Raw genomic sequence first — 14,792 nt, forward strand, 5'->3', positions numbered from 1 at the left:
GGTTAGACAAGCGTATGAGGGAGAAGGGAATAGAGGGTTATGCTGATAGATTTAGATGAGGAAAGACTGGAGGAGGCTCGAGTGGAGCATAAACGCCGGCATGGACTGGTTGGGCCGAATGGCCTGTTTCTATGCTGTATATCCTATGCAATTAAATGGTAGAACAGGCTTGAGGGGCTGAATGGCCTCCTCCTGTTGCTGTAAAGCTTCTGTCTTGTATTTTATGTTTGGCAGATTTGACGAAGATGAAAATGTACAAATCTCTGGAGTAAAATTCAACGGTTCTTTAATTCTATATTTTCTTCTTCCTGTCTTTCAGCGCCACTCATTGCCTCCAGTCTGCACACATAACATGCTGGATGACTCCACAGATCCAATTCTGAACATGATCCGACGCATGGGCTTGTTCAACCATCCCAATGACCGAGTGAAGGTGAGGACCTGGAGTGAGTGCAGGATGTGTTCTGCTCTTCAACCCTGTATTCCCAGCTCATACCTCAAGATCAATCTGGTCCAAAATGTTTGAGTGAATTTTGTTCCCATCAATGTAAGGGATGCTAATGCTAGGGAGTAGAACCCTTCCCATTCTGGAATACCAGTGACAGTACCAAGTTCTCAGAGGGTTAGAAGAGTAAAACACTCTCTAAACGGTTCTTACGTTACAACAGTGACTACTCTTCGCAAGTACTTCATTGGCTGTGAAGCGCTTTGGAACGTCCTGCGGTTGTGAAAGGCACTGGAGAAATGCAAGTTCTTTCTTTATTAAGCATCCCAGGTCAGATACAGCAAGCCTTCAGGTTAGGTATCTTGCAGCATCCTTTCTGCTTTGCCCCTGAATCTGAATTAGCTTCAGCTGCACCACAGTGAATCTTCCCGCTTGCACCATACTGAGGGAGAGTTGCCAGTTTATCCATGGATTTGCTAGAAATGGGGTTCAGGCTGTCTCAAACACATTCCATGTAACATCCTTTGGAAGGCTTTTAGTTCTAGTTATGTTCTGGCAAAATATTGTGATATTTACATAAGGATGGAGAAGCTGCCTGTCCCACATCCTTATCTTGCCACTTACACCCATCATGGTTCTTCCCCCCCAGAGCCTGCGCACTAGATCCTTTCTGTATGTTGGTCATTTCTGGTGTACATATATCTTATAAAAATGTACAGTGAAAAATCATGTTTATTTTCCCCATCAAACTTGAAGCTTAATGCATTCCTTCCCAGAACCCTAGGGTCCAGGTAGCAAGATATGGGCAACATATCCTTTTACTCCCTATGGCCATGATGAGCAGCAACTCAACACTTGCCTTGAAATTGGGAAGGATCAGTCAGCCCTTGGACAGAAACATTTTCCAATATAATTGTAAAATTTGTGTGGGATGTTAGGCTGCATAGCAGACAGTGAGAGACCATTAATATCTATCCAACCCTTTAATGCTTTCACCTGAGATTCTGGCTGAATTCTGCTCAACGTCATTCTGTTAAGTTGTCACTTTGCTTCTGGCATTGTTGCATTGTAGAGTATCCCAACATTTCTCTGATCCTGTCTGGATAGGTCATTCTGATGTGTTGTGCACCACTCCGCAGTTGTACTCTGGCCCTCCAGCCATTTCCTCCATATTCCGTACATGTGCACAGGCATTTGTTTTGAGTCTGGAAGATGCAAAAATAACCATTTTTCTCATGTTAAGGTGATCTTCCATCCAGAATTCCTGTCTTCCACCAGCCCACTGCTTCCACTCGACTACGAAGAGTTTGTACGTGGCTGTCACTTGGGGGTGTTTCCTTCGTACTATGAGCCATGGGGTTATACACCAGGTGAGTGCAGTGAAACACACTTGGCACTTTAACTGGACTTGTAATTGGGCAGAGGAGACGTTGCTGAGGAACGACTGAGTGGCACAAACCTTGCTGAGCGAGCTGCTCTCTGCTACAACTGCAGGAGCCAGCACGTTTACAGAAATAATGGGTCAGATTTTGAGTAAAGTAATGGTCAGGCTATCAGCGCTCACTGTTATTTCTGCACAAATCGGATAGCAACTTCCAGCGAGTGCACATGCAGTTAAACGCGGAAATCCGGAAGTTGCTGTCCGGGATGTGCTGCTCCTCCAAAATCTTCCCAAAAACGGCATTTTGCCATCTGGCTCCAGGCGTGAAGTTCCTGTACTGATGGCGTAGGATTAAACTCACCACAGAAAGTTAGACCATTCAGGTCTAAGTATGCTTTTAATGGTGTGGTAAGTCTTAATTATTGCCAAACAACCTCTCTGGAACTGAAAATTAACTTTTACAAGTGTGGAGTCTCATTCTTTCAGCTTTTAATTATTGTTGGAGATTGTCTCTCTCTCTCTCAATCCAGTCTTTCTTTCCTTCTCTTTATTTTGCTTTCTGTATCTGATTTGATATTGAATTCAGATTCCAACTGACACTTCCTGGTTCAGACTCTATGCTGCTCATTAACGACTCTTCAATCTGATTGGTTGGTTAAGGAGATGCACAGTTGCTTGCCCTGTTCACACAGGTCCCAGATGCCCTGTAGAGGGTGCTGTGCTATTTGGATGTCTTCCTGACCGCAACTTGTGTGCAAAATCCCATCAAGAGTCTGTGTGCAAGTGCAACAACGGTAGAGGGATCCAATGGGAATAGTGCCATCAATTATCAGTTTGCACAGGGTGAGAAATCTCAGGCTGTCCATGGGTTGAAGGGTTGCAGCTGCTTAAAGGGCCAGGCAGAACAAGGAAAGAGAACGAAGGCAGAATTTCATGTAGGACACCTTCAGGAGAGGTGGAGAGCTAATTTTACAAAGTAAATTGGAAGTCTTCCTCCAGCTGATGAGGCCGAGGTTTGTATTTTGGGGAATTGTACAGGTGTCATCAGCCAAGCCTCAATGACTCCCGATCGAGCTGGCCACTGAGTTGTCATTATGCAGCAGTGGCGACACCCTGGACTGTTTTAATATAAAAGAGTCATGGCAGCTCCCAGGAACTGAGCATTCACATCCACGATGAGGTGTTGGTGGTCACAGACCAGCTACACATTGACGGAGTGGTACCTGTTCTGTTAGTGTAAGTCACAGATTGATGTGGCCTCTTGGAATTTGGAGAAGCCAACCACAGCTGTGACCTGCTGATGCTGAGCATCCACAGAGAGCTCGATGAACTGACTTGCTCAAGAAAACAAAGCATTAGTCATCCGCCCGCTCCATCTGATAATCAGCTCAGAAATGTTACAACCTGACCCAAAGCAGCCGGTGGCAAAGAGATTGTGTGGTGACCACGGGCAGTGCGATGATGCAGGCCTGGCAGGCAGGTCCAAGGTATCACTTCGGGGAATGCCTTAGGCCAAGTGTGGGCTAGTAAGAGCTTGAAAAAGAGGTGAGCCAGGCAGCAGGAGCAATGTGGCAAAAATATAATTTTTTTAAAGTCATACAGCTGAAAAATCAGCTTTTGCCAGTTTTAGGTTTGCTTTGCATATTCTTTAAGGTGAGCTGGTTTTGATCACTCCCATCAGCGGTGCGAGGGTCTTGGGTTCGAGAACATGTCCAAAATGCCCAATATCTAACTATCTGATAGCATAACCCAGAGACGCAAGAATAGGTCCTCTTCTGATCCAAAATGGATATTGTCTTTCACGTGCCCTTGCCTCACTCTTCCAATCTTTTCAGCGGTGGACTGAACACTTGGTGGGATGAAGTTACATAAGAATTGTTAAGTTTTATTTATTTCACAGACAACAACTGATCATACAGAGTAACAGTCAAAGAAAATTCCGTTTACTTAACTCAATCTCAGATCTCTCCTTGAAAGATAGTAAATCACATGCCCTTGCTGAAGCAACTGACTTGTTTTTACCTACTTTTCGTTCTAGGAAATTTGTAGCTGCAAAACCTCAATGTTTCCACCTTGGCATCTGTCTCCAGCCCAAGGACTGTGTCTTACTGCATTGTTGAAGACCTGAGTGCTGCGTGTTCCCTTGTTCTTTATCTCTGTGTGTTCCAGCAGGGGGAGGGCTCTCTCACTCATTTGCCAGGAGGCTTATCAATATAACCAGTCGCTTTCCTTCCCCCCCCCCCCCCCCGCCCCCCCCCCCCCCCCGCCACCCCCTTTGGAGTGTAGATTTAAAAAAACATCTGCTGCTCTCCATATGAATTGGGTCCATCTGACTGATGGACCTGGGGTGAGACAGTAGACCCTCATTGTATCGCGTTAGCTGTGACATTTCACAAACTCGAGTGTCTAGCATCAATGTCCAACTGCAGCCAGTTGAGTTACGTGGCGAGACTGGAGAAGCTGGTGTTGTTCTCCTTAGAGCAAAGAAGATTAAGAACATAAGAACATAAGAAATAGGAGCAGGAGTAGGCCAATCGGCCCCTCGAGCCTGCTCCACCATTCAATAAGATCATGGCTGATCTGATCCTAACCTCAAATCTTCTATCACTCTGCATCCACCCGAACCCATGTGATCTCCCGGGAGAGGCGAAAAACCAGATAAAGACCCAATGGCCAATTTGGGAGAAAAAAATCTGGGAAATTCCTCTCTGACCCATCTAGGCGATCGAAATTCTTCCAGGAGATCACTCTGTCCCTATATTTTCTACAGTACTTACCTTCTATAAAGGCGATCTCCACCCCAAGGGAGATTTAATAGAGCTGTTCAAAATCATGAAGGGTTTTGATAAAGTAAATAAGGAGAAACTGTTTCCAGTGGCAGGAGGGTCGGTAACCAGAGGACACAGATTTAAGATTAATGGAAAAAGAAGCAGAGAGGACATGAGGAGAGGATTTTTTACGCAGCAAGTTGTTGTGATCTGGAATGCGCTGCCTGAAAGGGCGGTGGAAGCAGATTCAATAGTAACTTTCAAAAGGGAATTGGATAAATACTCGAAGGGGAAAATTTGCAGGGCTATGGGGAAAGAGCAGGGGAGTGGGACTAATTGGAGAGCCCTTTCAAAGAGTCAGCACAGGCACGATGGGCCAAATGGCCTCCTTCTGTGCTGTATCATTCTATGAGACTATGAGTTCCTTTTAAACCTGTGTGAATTAACTTTATTTAAAAAAAAAGACATTTAAATAAAACTCATTCCCAAATCCCACATTTGACAGCTAAATACTATACTGTGATGATTTGATGGCACTTCTTTCTTAACTATTGCACCACACCAAAGGAAAGTCCCTGTTTTATATGGACAGGCCTTGTGTCAGGCACAAATGAATGTGTAATCACAGAAAATGTGATACTTGATGTGACGTCATTATACCTTCATTTATATTTTTAAGTCTAGAAGTGGATTGGCATTGCCTGCAGAAAATCAAACAGCCACAGGAAAGAGCGAGTCAGAATGTCCCACACCCATTTCCTGTCCTAGTTATGCCACTAAATCCATGTACAGATGGCAGAAAATCTAGGTTTAAGCCGTGAAGAGTGCAGCTCACATTTCACTGTGAGTAGAAGTGTCACGACAGTATTGTAACAAGTTTCAGTGATAGGGTTCAGAATACAATAGGGAGAGAAGTAAAATTTCATCACAAGCCCACAGCTGAAACATTCTGAACTACAGAATTTGTTCATCCCTGCTTGGCATAAAAATAAAACAAAAAAGGTGACTCAACCGTGGCTAACAAGGGAAATTAGGGATAGCATAAGATCCAAGGAGAGGACATATAAATTGGCCAGAAAAAGCAGCAAACCTGAGGATTGGGAGCAGTTTAGGATTCAGCAAAGGAGGACAAAGGGATTAATTAAGAGGGGGAAAATAGAGTATGAGAGTAATCTTGCAGGGAACATAAAAACTGACTGTAAAAGCTTCTATAGATATGTGAAGAGAAAAAGATTGGTGAAGTCAAGCATAGGTGCCTTGCAGTCAGAATCGGGGGAATTTATAATGGGGAACAAAGAAATGGCTAACCAATTAAATACATCGGTACGATAGCAAAATACTGCAGATGTTGGAAATCCGAAATAACAACAGAAAATGCTGGAAAAACTCAGCAAGTCAGGCAACATCCGTGGAGAGAAATTTGAGTTGACGTTTCGGGTTTGACCCTTCTTCAAGCCCGAAACGTCAACTCAAATTTCTCTCCACAATTAAATACATCATTTGGTTCTGTCTTCACAAAGGAGGACACAAATAACCTCCCAGAGATGTCGGGGAACATAGGTCTAATGAGAGGGAGGAATTGAATGAAATCAGTATTTGTGGGGAAATGGTGTTAGGGAAATTGACGGGATTGATGGTCGATAAATCCCCAGGGCCTGATAATCTACATCCTAGGGTACTTAAGGAAGTGGCCCTAGAAATAGTAGATGCATTGCTGGTCATCTTCCAAAATTCTATAGACTCTGGAACAGTTCCCATGGATTGGAGGGTAGCTAATGTAACCGCACTATTCAAAAAAGGTGGTAGAGAGAAAATGGGGAATTATAGACCGGTAAACCTGACATCGGTAGTGGGGAAAATGCTAGAGTCCATTATAAAAGATGTAATAGCAGAGCACTTGGAAAACAGTGACAGGATCGGACAAAGTCAACATGGATTTACAAAAGGTAAATCGTGCTTGATTAATCTACTGGAAATTTTTGAGGATGTAACTGGTAGAATAGATAAGGGAGAACCAGTGGATGTGGTGTATTTGGACTTTCAGAAGGCTTTTGTTAAGGTCCTGCAGAAGAGATTAGCGTGTAAAGTTAAAGCACATGGGATTGGGGGTAAGGTACTGACTTGGATAGAGAACTGGTTGGCAGACAGGAAGCAAAGAGTTGGAATAAACGGGTCTTTTCCGTGTGGCGAGCAGTGACTAGTGGGGTACCGCAGGGATCGGTGCTAGGACCCCAGCTATTCACAATATATATTAATGATCTAGACGAGGGAACTAGATGTAATATTTCCAAGTTTGCAGACGACACAAAGCTGGGTGGGCGTGTGTGCTGTGAGGAGGATGCCGAGAAACTCCAGTATGATTTGGACAGGTTGGGTGATTGGGCAGATGCATGGCAGATGCAGTATAATGTGGATAAATGCGAGGTTATCCACTTTGGTGGCAAAAACAGGAAGGCAGATTATTATCCAAATGGCAATAGATTGGGAGAAGGGGAAGTGCAATGAGACCTCGGTGTCCTTGTGCACCAGTTGCTGGTGCAGCAGGCGGTTAAGAAGGCAAATGGTATGTTGGCCTTCATAGCGAGAGGATTTGAGTACAGGAACAAGGATGTTTTGCTGCAGTTGTACAGGGCCTTGGTGAGACCGCACCTTGAGTATTGTGTGCAGTTTTGGTCGCCTTATCTGAGGAAGGATGTTCTTGCCATGGAGGGAGTGCAGTGAAGATTCACCAGACTGATGCCTGGGATGGCAGGAATGACGTATGAGGAGAGATTGGGTCGATTGGGCTTATATTCGCTGGCGTTTAAAAGAATGAGAGGGGAATCTCATTGAAACTTATAAAATTCTAACAGGACTAGATGCAGGAAGGATGTTCCCGATGGCGAGGGAGTCCAGAACCAGGGGTCACAGTCTAAAGATAAGGGGTAAGCCATTTAGGACAGAGATGAGGAGGAATTTCTTCACCCAAAGAGTGGTGAACCTGTGGCATTCTCTACCACAAAAGGCAGTTAAGGCCAATTCATTAAATATATTCAAGAAGGAATTAGATATATTTCTTAAGGCTAAAAGGATCAAGGGATATGGGGAGAAAACAGGGACAGGGTACTGAATTTGGATGATCAGCCATGATCTCATTAAATGGCGGAGCAGGCTCGAGGGGCCGAATGGCCTACTCCTGCTCCTATCTTCTATGTTTTCTCCATCTTCCTGTCTCCGACAGACTCTGTGACCTCTCTCCTCAGGATGTGGAGATTTGGGACAACACCCTGTTGCAGATCTCTTCATATCAAAAAGGGCCAAATCACCCTTTGTTACCCTAACATTCGTTAGCATGCCACCCATGATAACCGCATGTGAGGCTGAGTGAATGAACATTGCTAGGTGAAGGCTGGGGTGCAAAGGGCACTGTGCTACCTTACTGATGGAAAGCACATCAAGTACTTTTAAAAAGTGTGAGTGGTGAAAATTGTAAGTACAGTACATTCTTGCAAAGTATAACAGGCTTCTCTTGCCTTGCTTGACCTGGTAAGGTTATTAAACTTATCCTAGCACTGCATGGCCTTGTGTGCGGTGTTGCACACACTGCCCAAGGATAGCTCCTTCCACTGCCTTTGAGCAGCTCTGCTTCGGGTCTGTGTTGCACTGTTCCAGACTGACCCAGTCCTTTGCCCTGCCTGGCCATGTGAAGCAAAACCTCAACAGCTGAATGTAAGAAGCAGTGGGGTTTGCAGATTTGTTTTTGAGCTTGGACATTTTGATAAATAACTTGTTTGGGTGCTGCCTGGCCCTTTAAACTGCTGCAGACCTTTTAAATGCCACAACCATGCTCAATTTCCTGCCCCAGCCAGCAATCTCCCAATTGGCGTGTTTCTAATCCCTAGAGCTCACGCACAATATCTTAGAGGCTGACCCCAGAGATTATAGCGGTTCAACACTCCTGATTTCAGTTGGCATGAGTCGCGCTCCACCACATATTCATCCAGCTTGTGCCTGATCAGAGAATCCAGGTTTGTGTATTAGCCGGCGATGTGATCAGTTTTATCCTATCCTCACCCGCTGTCCACACTTGCACCTCACAGCAGGTATTCCATGGTTAGGGATCAGGAATTGGAACCCTAAGCCATGAACATTGAGGTCAATTGTACAGCTCCTAATATTCAGATCAGCACAGACTGGGAATTGAACTTGGGGAAATTCTTGGTCTCTCTGGTGCCATGGTTAAGAGCCAATGAGCTTCTCTTTGAGCTCTTCACCATTGCCACTGGGCACCCAGCTACTGCCAGTTGTGTGAGTGCCATGTGTGACCGCGGCAAGTGCAGAACTGCACGCTGCCTCTCAACGTTGCAGTGTGTTTCTGCCATTCTCGTGCCTAGTAAGCGGGAACCCTAGTGTCGCAGAGAGTCTGTGAGTTGGTGATGTTCTACTTTCAGTGCAAGAATCATTGGTTGTTGGGTTTTTTAGGGAGATTTTTAATGTTTATATGGTTTTATTTCTGTTTCTGAGTAGTCCTTTCTCTCCTAGCGGAATGCACAGTGATGGGAATTCCCAGCGTTTCCACCAATCTCTCCGGCTTTGGCTGCTTTATGGAGCAACACATCACAGATCCTTCTGCATACGGTGAGCTTCTGTAATCAATGCTATGATGTCCTTAGCTCTGTGTGTCCCTGTCAGTATTCAGGCCCACCCTGCACTCCTAGTCTGATGTTTCTAGTTCTTCTTCTCGCTCTCATTACCCCATCGAATTAGATTGTCACGGTTGTGTTGATTCTTGCTGTCTGGACAGCTAGTCCAACCAAACTAATCTAATTGGGAACAACAGCGAGAGAAAAATGCTACTCCATTAGATGGTTAAGTCTTGGCATTGTCGTAAATAGGCACTAGTTCAGTGATGTTGTTCATAGAATCCAAGAGGCACCTGCTCAGCCTGATACCCGGAAACGCCCTTAAACCGATCTCACCTTTCTGAGGGAAGCATATGAACCTAAAAATACTGACACTATTCTGACAGGGATCTATATTCTGGATCGCCGCTTTAAGAGCCTGGATGAATGCTGCAATCAGTTAACCTCGTTCCTCTACAGCTTCTGTCAACAGTCGCGACGGCAACGGATAATTCAGAGAAATCGCACGGAACGACTCTCTGGTTTGCTGGACTGGCGTTACCTTGGCCGGGTAAGAACCATACAATATTGTAGAGCTTTTAGAAAGAATTCCTCTCTTCCCCAACGATGCAGACTCTCACTGGGGTTCAGTTTCACAGGTGCCCGATGGAATCTCACTAAGTGGCCATTCTTCATGTCTTTAACAAGGTGCCACACAGGAGGTTACTTAACCCTGCAGGATTAGTGGGCTGACTTTGGGTTGGATAAGGAATTGGTTGCATCGTCATTGACAGAAGGTTGTTATTAATGTAGTGGTTCTGCATTGGGGCCAGTCACTAGAGGAGTCCCACAGGGATCAGTGTTAGATCCATTGCTGTTCATCTTTATTAATGATCTGGATGGGAGACTTTGACGGATAATAGATTGGTGTGGGTGGTGGGGTGTTCGGACCCTAACTGAGAAAAATTGATGAGAAGGGTTGCATTTTTGGGTGCATCTAGCTGTGTTTTGGGGACATTATTTGGCTCTGTTGGTCGTTGTATTAACTCCTATCTCCCTGTCTTAATCTACAGGTTACATTGTTGATTAAATTGTCGCCTTTCTCTCTTTCAGTACTACACCCGTGCCAGACTCCTGGCCCTTGCCAAAGCCTTTCCCAGTAGCTTCAACCTTGATGTAGCAAAAACTTCCACTGTAAGTATGGAATAAAAATGCACAAACATTGAAGGGACATTTCCTGGGAAATGTCTGCCCCTCACAGCGACAGCTGGCAGACAGTGCCTGTACTGAATGTGCTAATGTTCGTAAGGACAGAAGCCACCACTACAGCTTGTGCCTCCACACTGATAGACAACACTTACACAGACAACATAAAAACCGCCCCAAAACTAGAATTGGAGCTGCTGCGATTTGTAAATCGTTACCAGGGTCTGATCTTAAGGCACAATTTTAGGATTTGCCTCCTACTTGTAAACAATCCCAGGTTGAAACTCACTGCTTGAGATTCCCTGGAACTCACGGCTTCTGGCCATCAGATACTGATTACTGTAACCAATGTAACTAGTAAATGGTTCTGCATAGTTTCTTAGTCATTTTCAGTTATTTAAAATCGGGTTACTCACAGGTAGACTAGACACTCGATTAAAAATGCTTATTTTTTGTCATAAACTCATTTTTAGCTGTATTAATAAAACTGCACCAGTTTACCACTTAAATATATTTTTAATGCAAATTTAAAAAAAGAATTATGTTCTAAAATGCTACCCGATTGCACTGGTTCATGGCAGATTTTACTTTTGGCAAATGAATTTCAGTGGAAACTTGAGAGAGAAAAAACATTTCTCAAAACGAGTGCAATTTGCACCTGGATCACCAATTGTGCCCAAAGTGGAGACTCTTGGTCATTGTGTTTATTTAAGAGTTAAAGGGGTATTAAGGTAAAATATATAAATAACATAAGACAATTCTAAATAGAATCGAGGGGCAACTGAGACCCGTTGCCTGCAATTCGTGCTCCAGTGCAGGAATCCTCCAGGAGTGGTGTGGGAGAAATGGGTTTTGCTTCCTGGGACACTGGCATCAGTACTGGGACAGGAGAGAGCTGTTCCGTTGGGACGGACTTCACTTGGCCAGTGCTGGGACTAGAGTCCTGGCGAATCGAATAACTAGGGCTGTAGAGAGGGCTTTAAACTAATTAGTGGGGGGGAGGTTTTAAGAGAGCGAAAAATAAAAATGACAGCGGAGAAGGCAATAGAGCAAGGTAGCAGTGGGGGAATTAAAAACCAGAGTGTGTCAGGAAGGGACAGAATGTATAATGATAAAGGTAAAGTAGTAAAAGGGGTAAAAGCAGGAATAAATTGTCAGAAAACATATTTGAAAGTTCTTTATCTGAATGCACGCAGCATTCGTAACAAAATTGACGAGTTGACGGTACAAATAACTGCACATGGGTATGATCTGGTGGCCATTACGGAAACATGGCTGCAAGAGAATCATGACTGGGAACTAAACATACAAGGGTATTTGACAATTAGGAAGGACAGACAGGAAGGAATGGGAGGTGGGGTTGCTATGTTAATCAAGGATGGAATCACTGCAATAGTCAGAAATGATATTGGGTCAAAGGATCAGGATAGTGAAATAGTTTGGGTGGAGATAAGGAATAATAAGGGGAAAAAGTCACTAGTGGGCGTAGTCTATAGGCCTCCTAACAGTTGCAACTCTGTTGGTCGGAGTATAAATCAGGAAATAGTTGGGGCTTGTAATAAGGGAACAGCTATAATCATGGGGGATTTTAACTTTCATATTGACTGGACTAATCAAATTGGGCATGGCAGCCTTGAGGAAGAGTTCATAGAGTGTATTAGGGACGGGTTCCTTGGGCAGTATGTAACTGAACCAACCAGGGGGCAGGCAATCTTAGATCTGGTCCTGTGTAATGAGACAGGATTAATAAAAAATGTCCTAGTAAAGGATCCCCTTGGAATGAGTGACCATAATATGGTTGAATTCCAAATTCAGTTTGAGGATGAGAGAGTTGGATCTCAAACCAGCATACTGAGCTTAAATAAAGGAGACTATGAAGGTATGAGAGTAGAATTGACTAAAGTGGACTGGGAAAACAGATTAAAGTGTAAGACGGTACAAGAGCAGTGGTCTACATTCAAGGAGATATTTCACATCTTTCAAGATAAATATATTCCACTGAGGAAAAAGGGGAATAAAAGAAAAGACAGCCATCATGGCTTAGTAAAGTAATAAAGGATAGTATCCGACGGAAAACAAGGGCATATAAAGTAGCCAAATCTAGTGGGAGGATAGAAGATTGGGAAGCATTTAAAAGCCAGCAAACAATAACTAAAAGATTAATTAAGAAAGGGAAGATAGATTATAAAAGTAAACTAGCAAAAAATATAAAAACAGATAGCAAGAGTTTCTACAGCTATATAAAAAGTAAAAGGGTGGCTAAAGTGAACATTGGTCCCTTAGAGGATGGGACCAGGAAACTAGTGGTGGGGAACATGGAGATGGCAAAGACGCTGAACAAATATTTTGTATCAGTCTTTACAGTAGAGGACACTAAAAATATCCCAACACTGGACAAACAGGGGGCAATGGGGGGGGGGAGGAGCTAAACACGATTAAAATCATTAAGGAGATGGTACTCAGTAAAATAATGGGACTTAAGGCGGATAAATCCCCCGGACCTGATGGCCTACATCCTAGGGTCTTGAGAGAAGTGGCGGTAGGGATTGTGGATGCATTGGTGATTATTTTCCAGAACTCCCTGGACTCAGGAAAGGTCCCGGCAGATTGGAAAACTGCTAATGTAACACCCTTATTTAAGAAGGGAAGTAGACAAAAAGCTGGAAACTATAGACCAGTTAGCCTAACATCTGTGGTTGGCAAAATGTTGGAGTCCATTATTAAGGAAACAGTAACAGAGCATTTGGATAAACATAATTTAATTGGACAGAGTCAGCATGGTTTTATGAAGGGGAAGTCATGTTTGACAAATTTGCTCGAATTCTTTGAGGATGTAACATACAGGGTGGATAAAGGGGAACCAGTGGATGTAGTGTATTTGGACTTCCAAAAGGCATTTGACAAGGTTCCACACAAAAGATTACTGATCAAGATAAGAAATCACGGGATTGGGGGTAATATACTGGCATGGGTGGAAGATTGGCTATCTAACAGAAAACAAAGAGTTGGGATAAATGGTTCGTTCTCGGGCTGGCAATCAGTAACTAGTGGTGTTCCGCAGGGGTCAGTGCTGGGACCCCAACTCTTTACAATCTATATTAACGATTTGGAGGAAGGGACCGAGTGCAACATATCCAAGTTTGCCGACGATACAAAGATGGGAGGGAAAGCAGTGAGTGAGGAGGACATAAAAAACCTGCAAAAGGACATAGACAGGCTAAGTGAGTGGGCAGAGATTTGGCAGATGCAATATAATGTTGGAAAGTGTGAGGTTATGCACTTTGGCAGAAAAAATCAAAGAGCAAGTTATTATCTAAATGGAGAGAAACTGCAAAGTGCTACAGTACAAAGGGATCTGGGGGTCCTGGTGCATGAAACACAAAAAGTTAGTATGCAGGTGCAGCAGGTGATCAGGAAGGCCAATGGAATCTTGGCTTTTATTGCAAGGGGGATGGAGTATAAAAACAGGGAAGTCTTGCTGCAGTTATACAGGGTACTGGTGAGGCCACACCTGGAATACTGCGTGCAGTTTTGGTTTCCATATTTAAGAAAAGATATACTTGCTCTCGAGGCGGTTCAGAGAAGGTTCACTCGGTTGATTCCGGAGATGAGGGGGTTGACGTATGAGGAAAGGTTGAGTAGGTTGGGACTTTACTCATTGGAGTTCAGAAGAATGAGAGGCGATCTTATCGAAACATATAAGATTGTGAGGGGGCTTGATCGGGTGGATGCGGTGAAGATGTTTCCACTGATGGGTGAGACTAGAACTAGGGGGCATAATCTAAGAATAAGGGGCTGCCCTTTCAAAACTGAGATGAGGAGAAACTTCTTCACTCAGAGGGTAGTAAATCTATGGAATTTGCTACCTCAGGGAGCTGTGGAAGCTGCAACATTAAATACATTTAAAATGGAGATAGACAGTTTCCTAGCAGATAAGGGAATTAGGGGTTACGGGGAGAGGGCAGGGAAGTGGACGTGAGTCTAGATTTGGATCAGCCATGATCCTATTGAATGGCGGAGCAGGCCCGAGGGGCTGTATGGCCTACTCCTGCTTCTTATGTTCTTATGAGTGTGGCACTCACTAACCAGTTTCCAGTATTGAATGAGGGTGACGACACCTCGAAGGAGTGCAGCGCCTTGGGACATAGGACTGCAGAGTGAAGTGTAGGAATGCAGTGGTCGTAGGAGATTCAGTAGTCAGGGGGATAGGCTGGTGTTTCTGAAACCGCCAATGTGAGTCCCACATGGTGTGTTGCCTTCCTGATGCCATGGTAAAGGACTTCAACAGTGAATGGCAGCAAACTATTAAACCGTGAGGTTAATTACTGCCGATTCCCATTCTGTACAGGCACCGGCACATCCAGGGGTCATTGAATAGTGATTAGGATCAG

General features: G+C 44.2%; 1 protein-coding gene across 1 annotated transcript in view; it reads left to right on the forward strand.

The window, feature by feature from the left end:
- The window catches only part of LOC147099710 (glycogen [starch] synthase, muscle-like), a 68,434-nt gene that overhangs the window by 52,549 nt on the left and 1,093 nt on the right, over positions 1–14,792 (forward strand). The window contains exons 11-15 of the mRNA XM_085969350.1: positions 320–433; positions 1,689–1,815; positions 9,116–9,211; positions 9,603–9,766; positions 10,309–10,389. Of these exons, the coding sequence (XP_085825476.1) occupies positions 320–433; positions 1,689–1,815; positions 9,116–9,211; positions 9,603–9,766; positions 10,309–10,389 (582 nt within the window). The remainder of the gene's footprint in view (positions 1–319; positions 434–1,688; positions 1,816–9,115; positions 9,212–9,602; positions 9,767–10,308; positions 10,390–14,792) is intronic.

The sequence above is a fragment of the Somniosus microcephalus genome, chromosome 28 (assembly GCF_052327205.1).
Source record: "Somniosus microcephalus isolate GS21.2 chromosome 28, FLI_Smic_1.0, whole genome shotgun sequence".
NCBI lineage: Eukaryota > Metazoa > Chordata > Chondrichthyes > Squaliformes > Somniosidae > Somniosus > Somniosus microcephalus.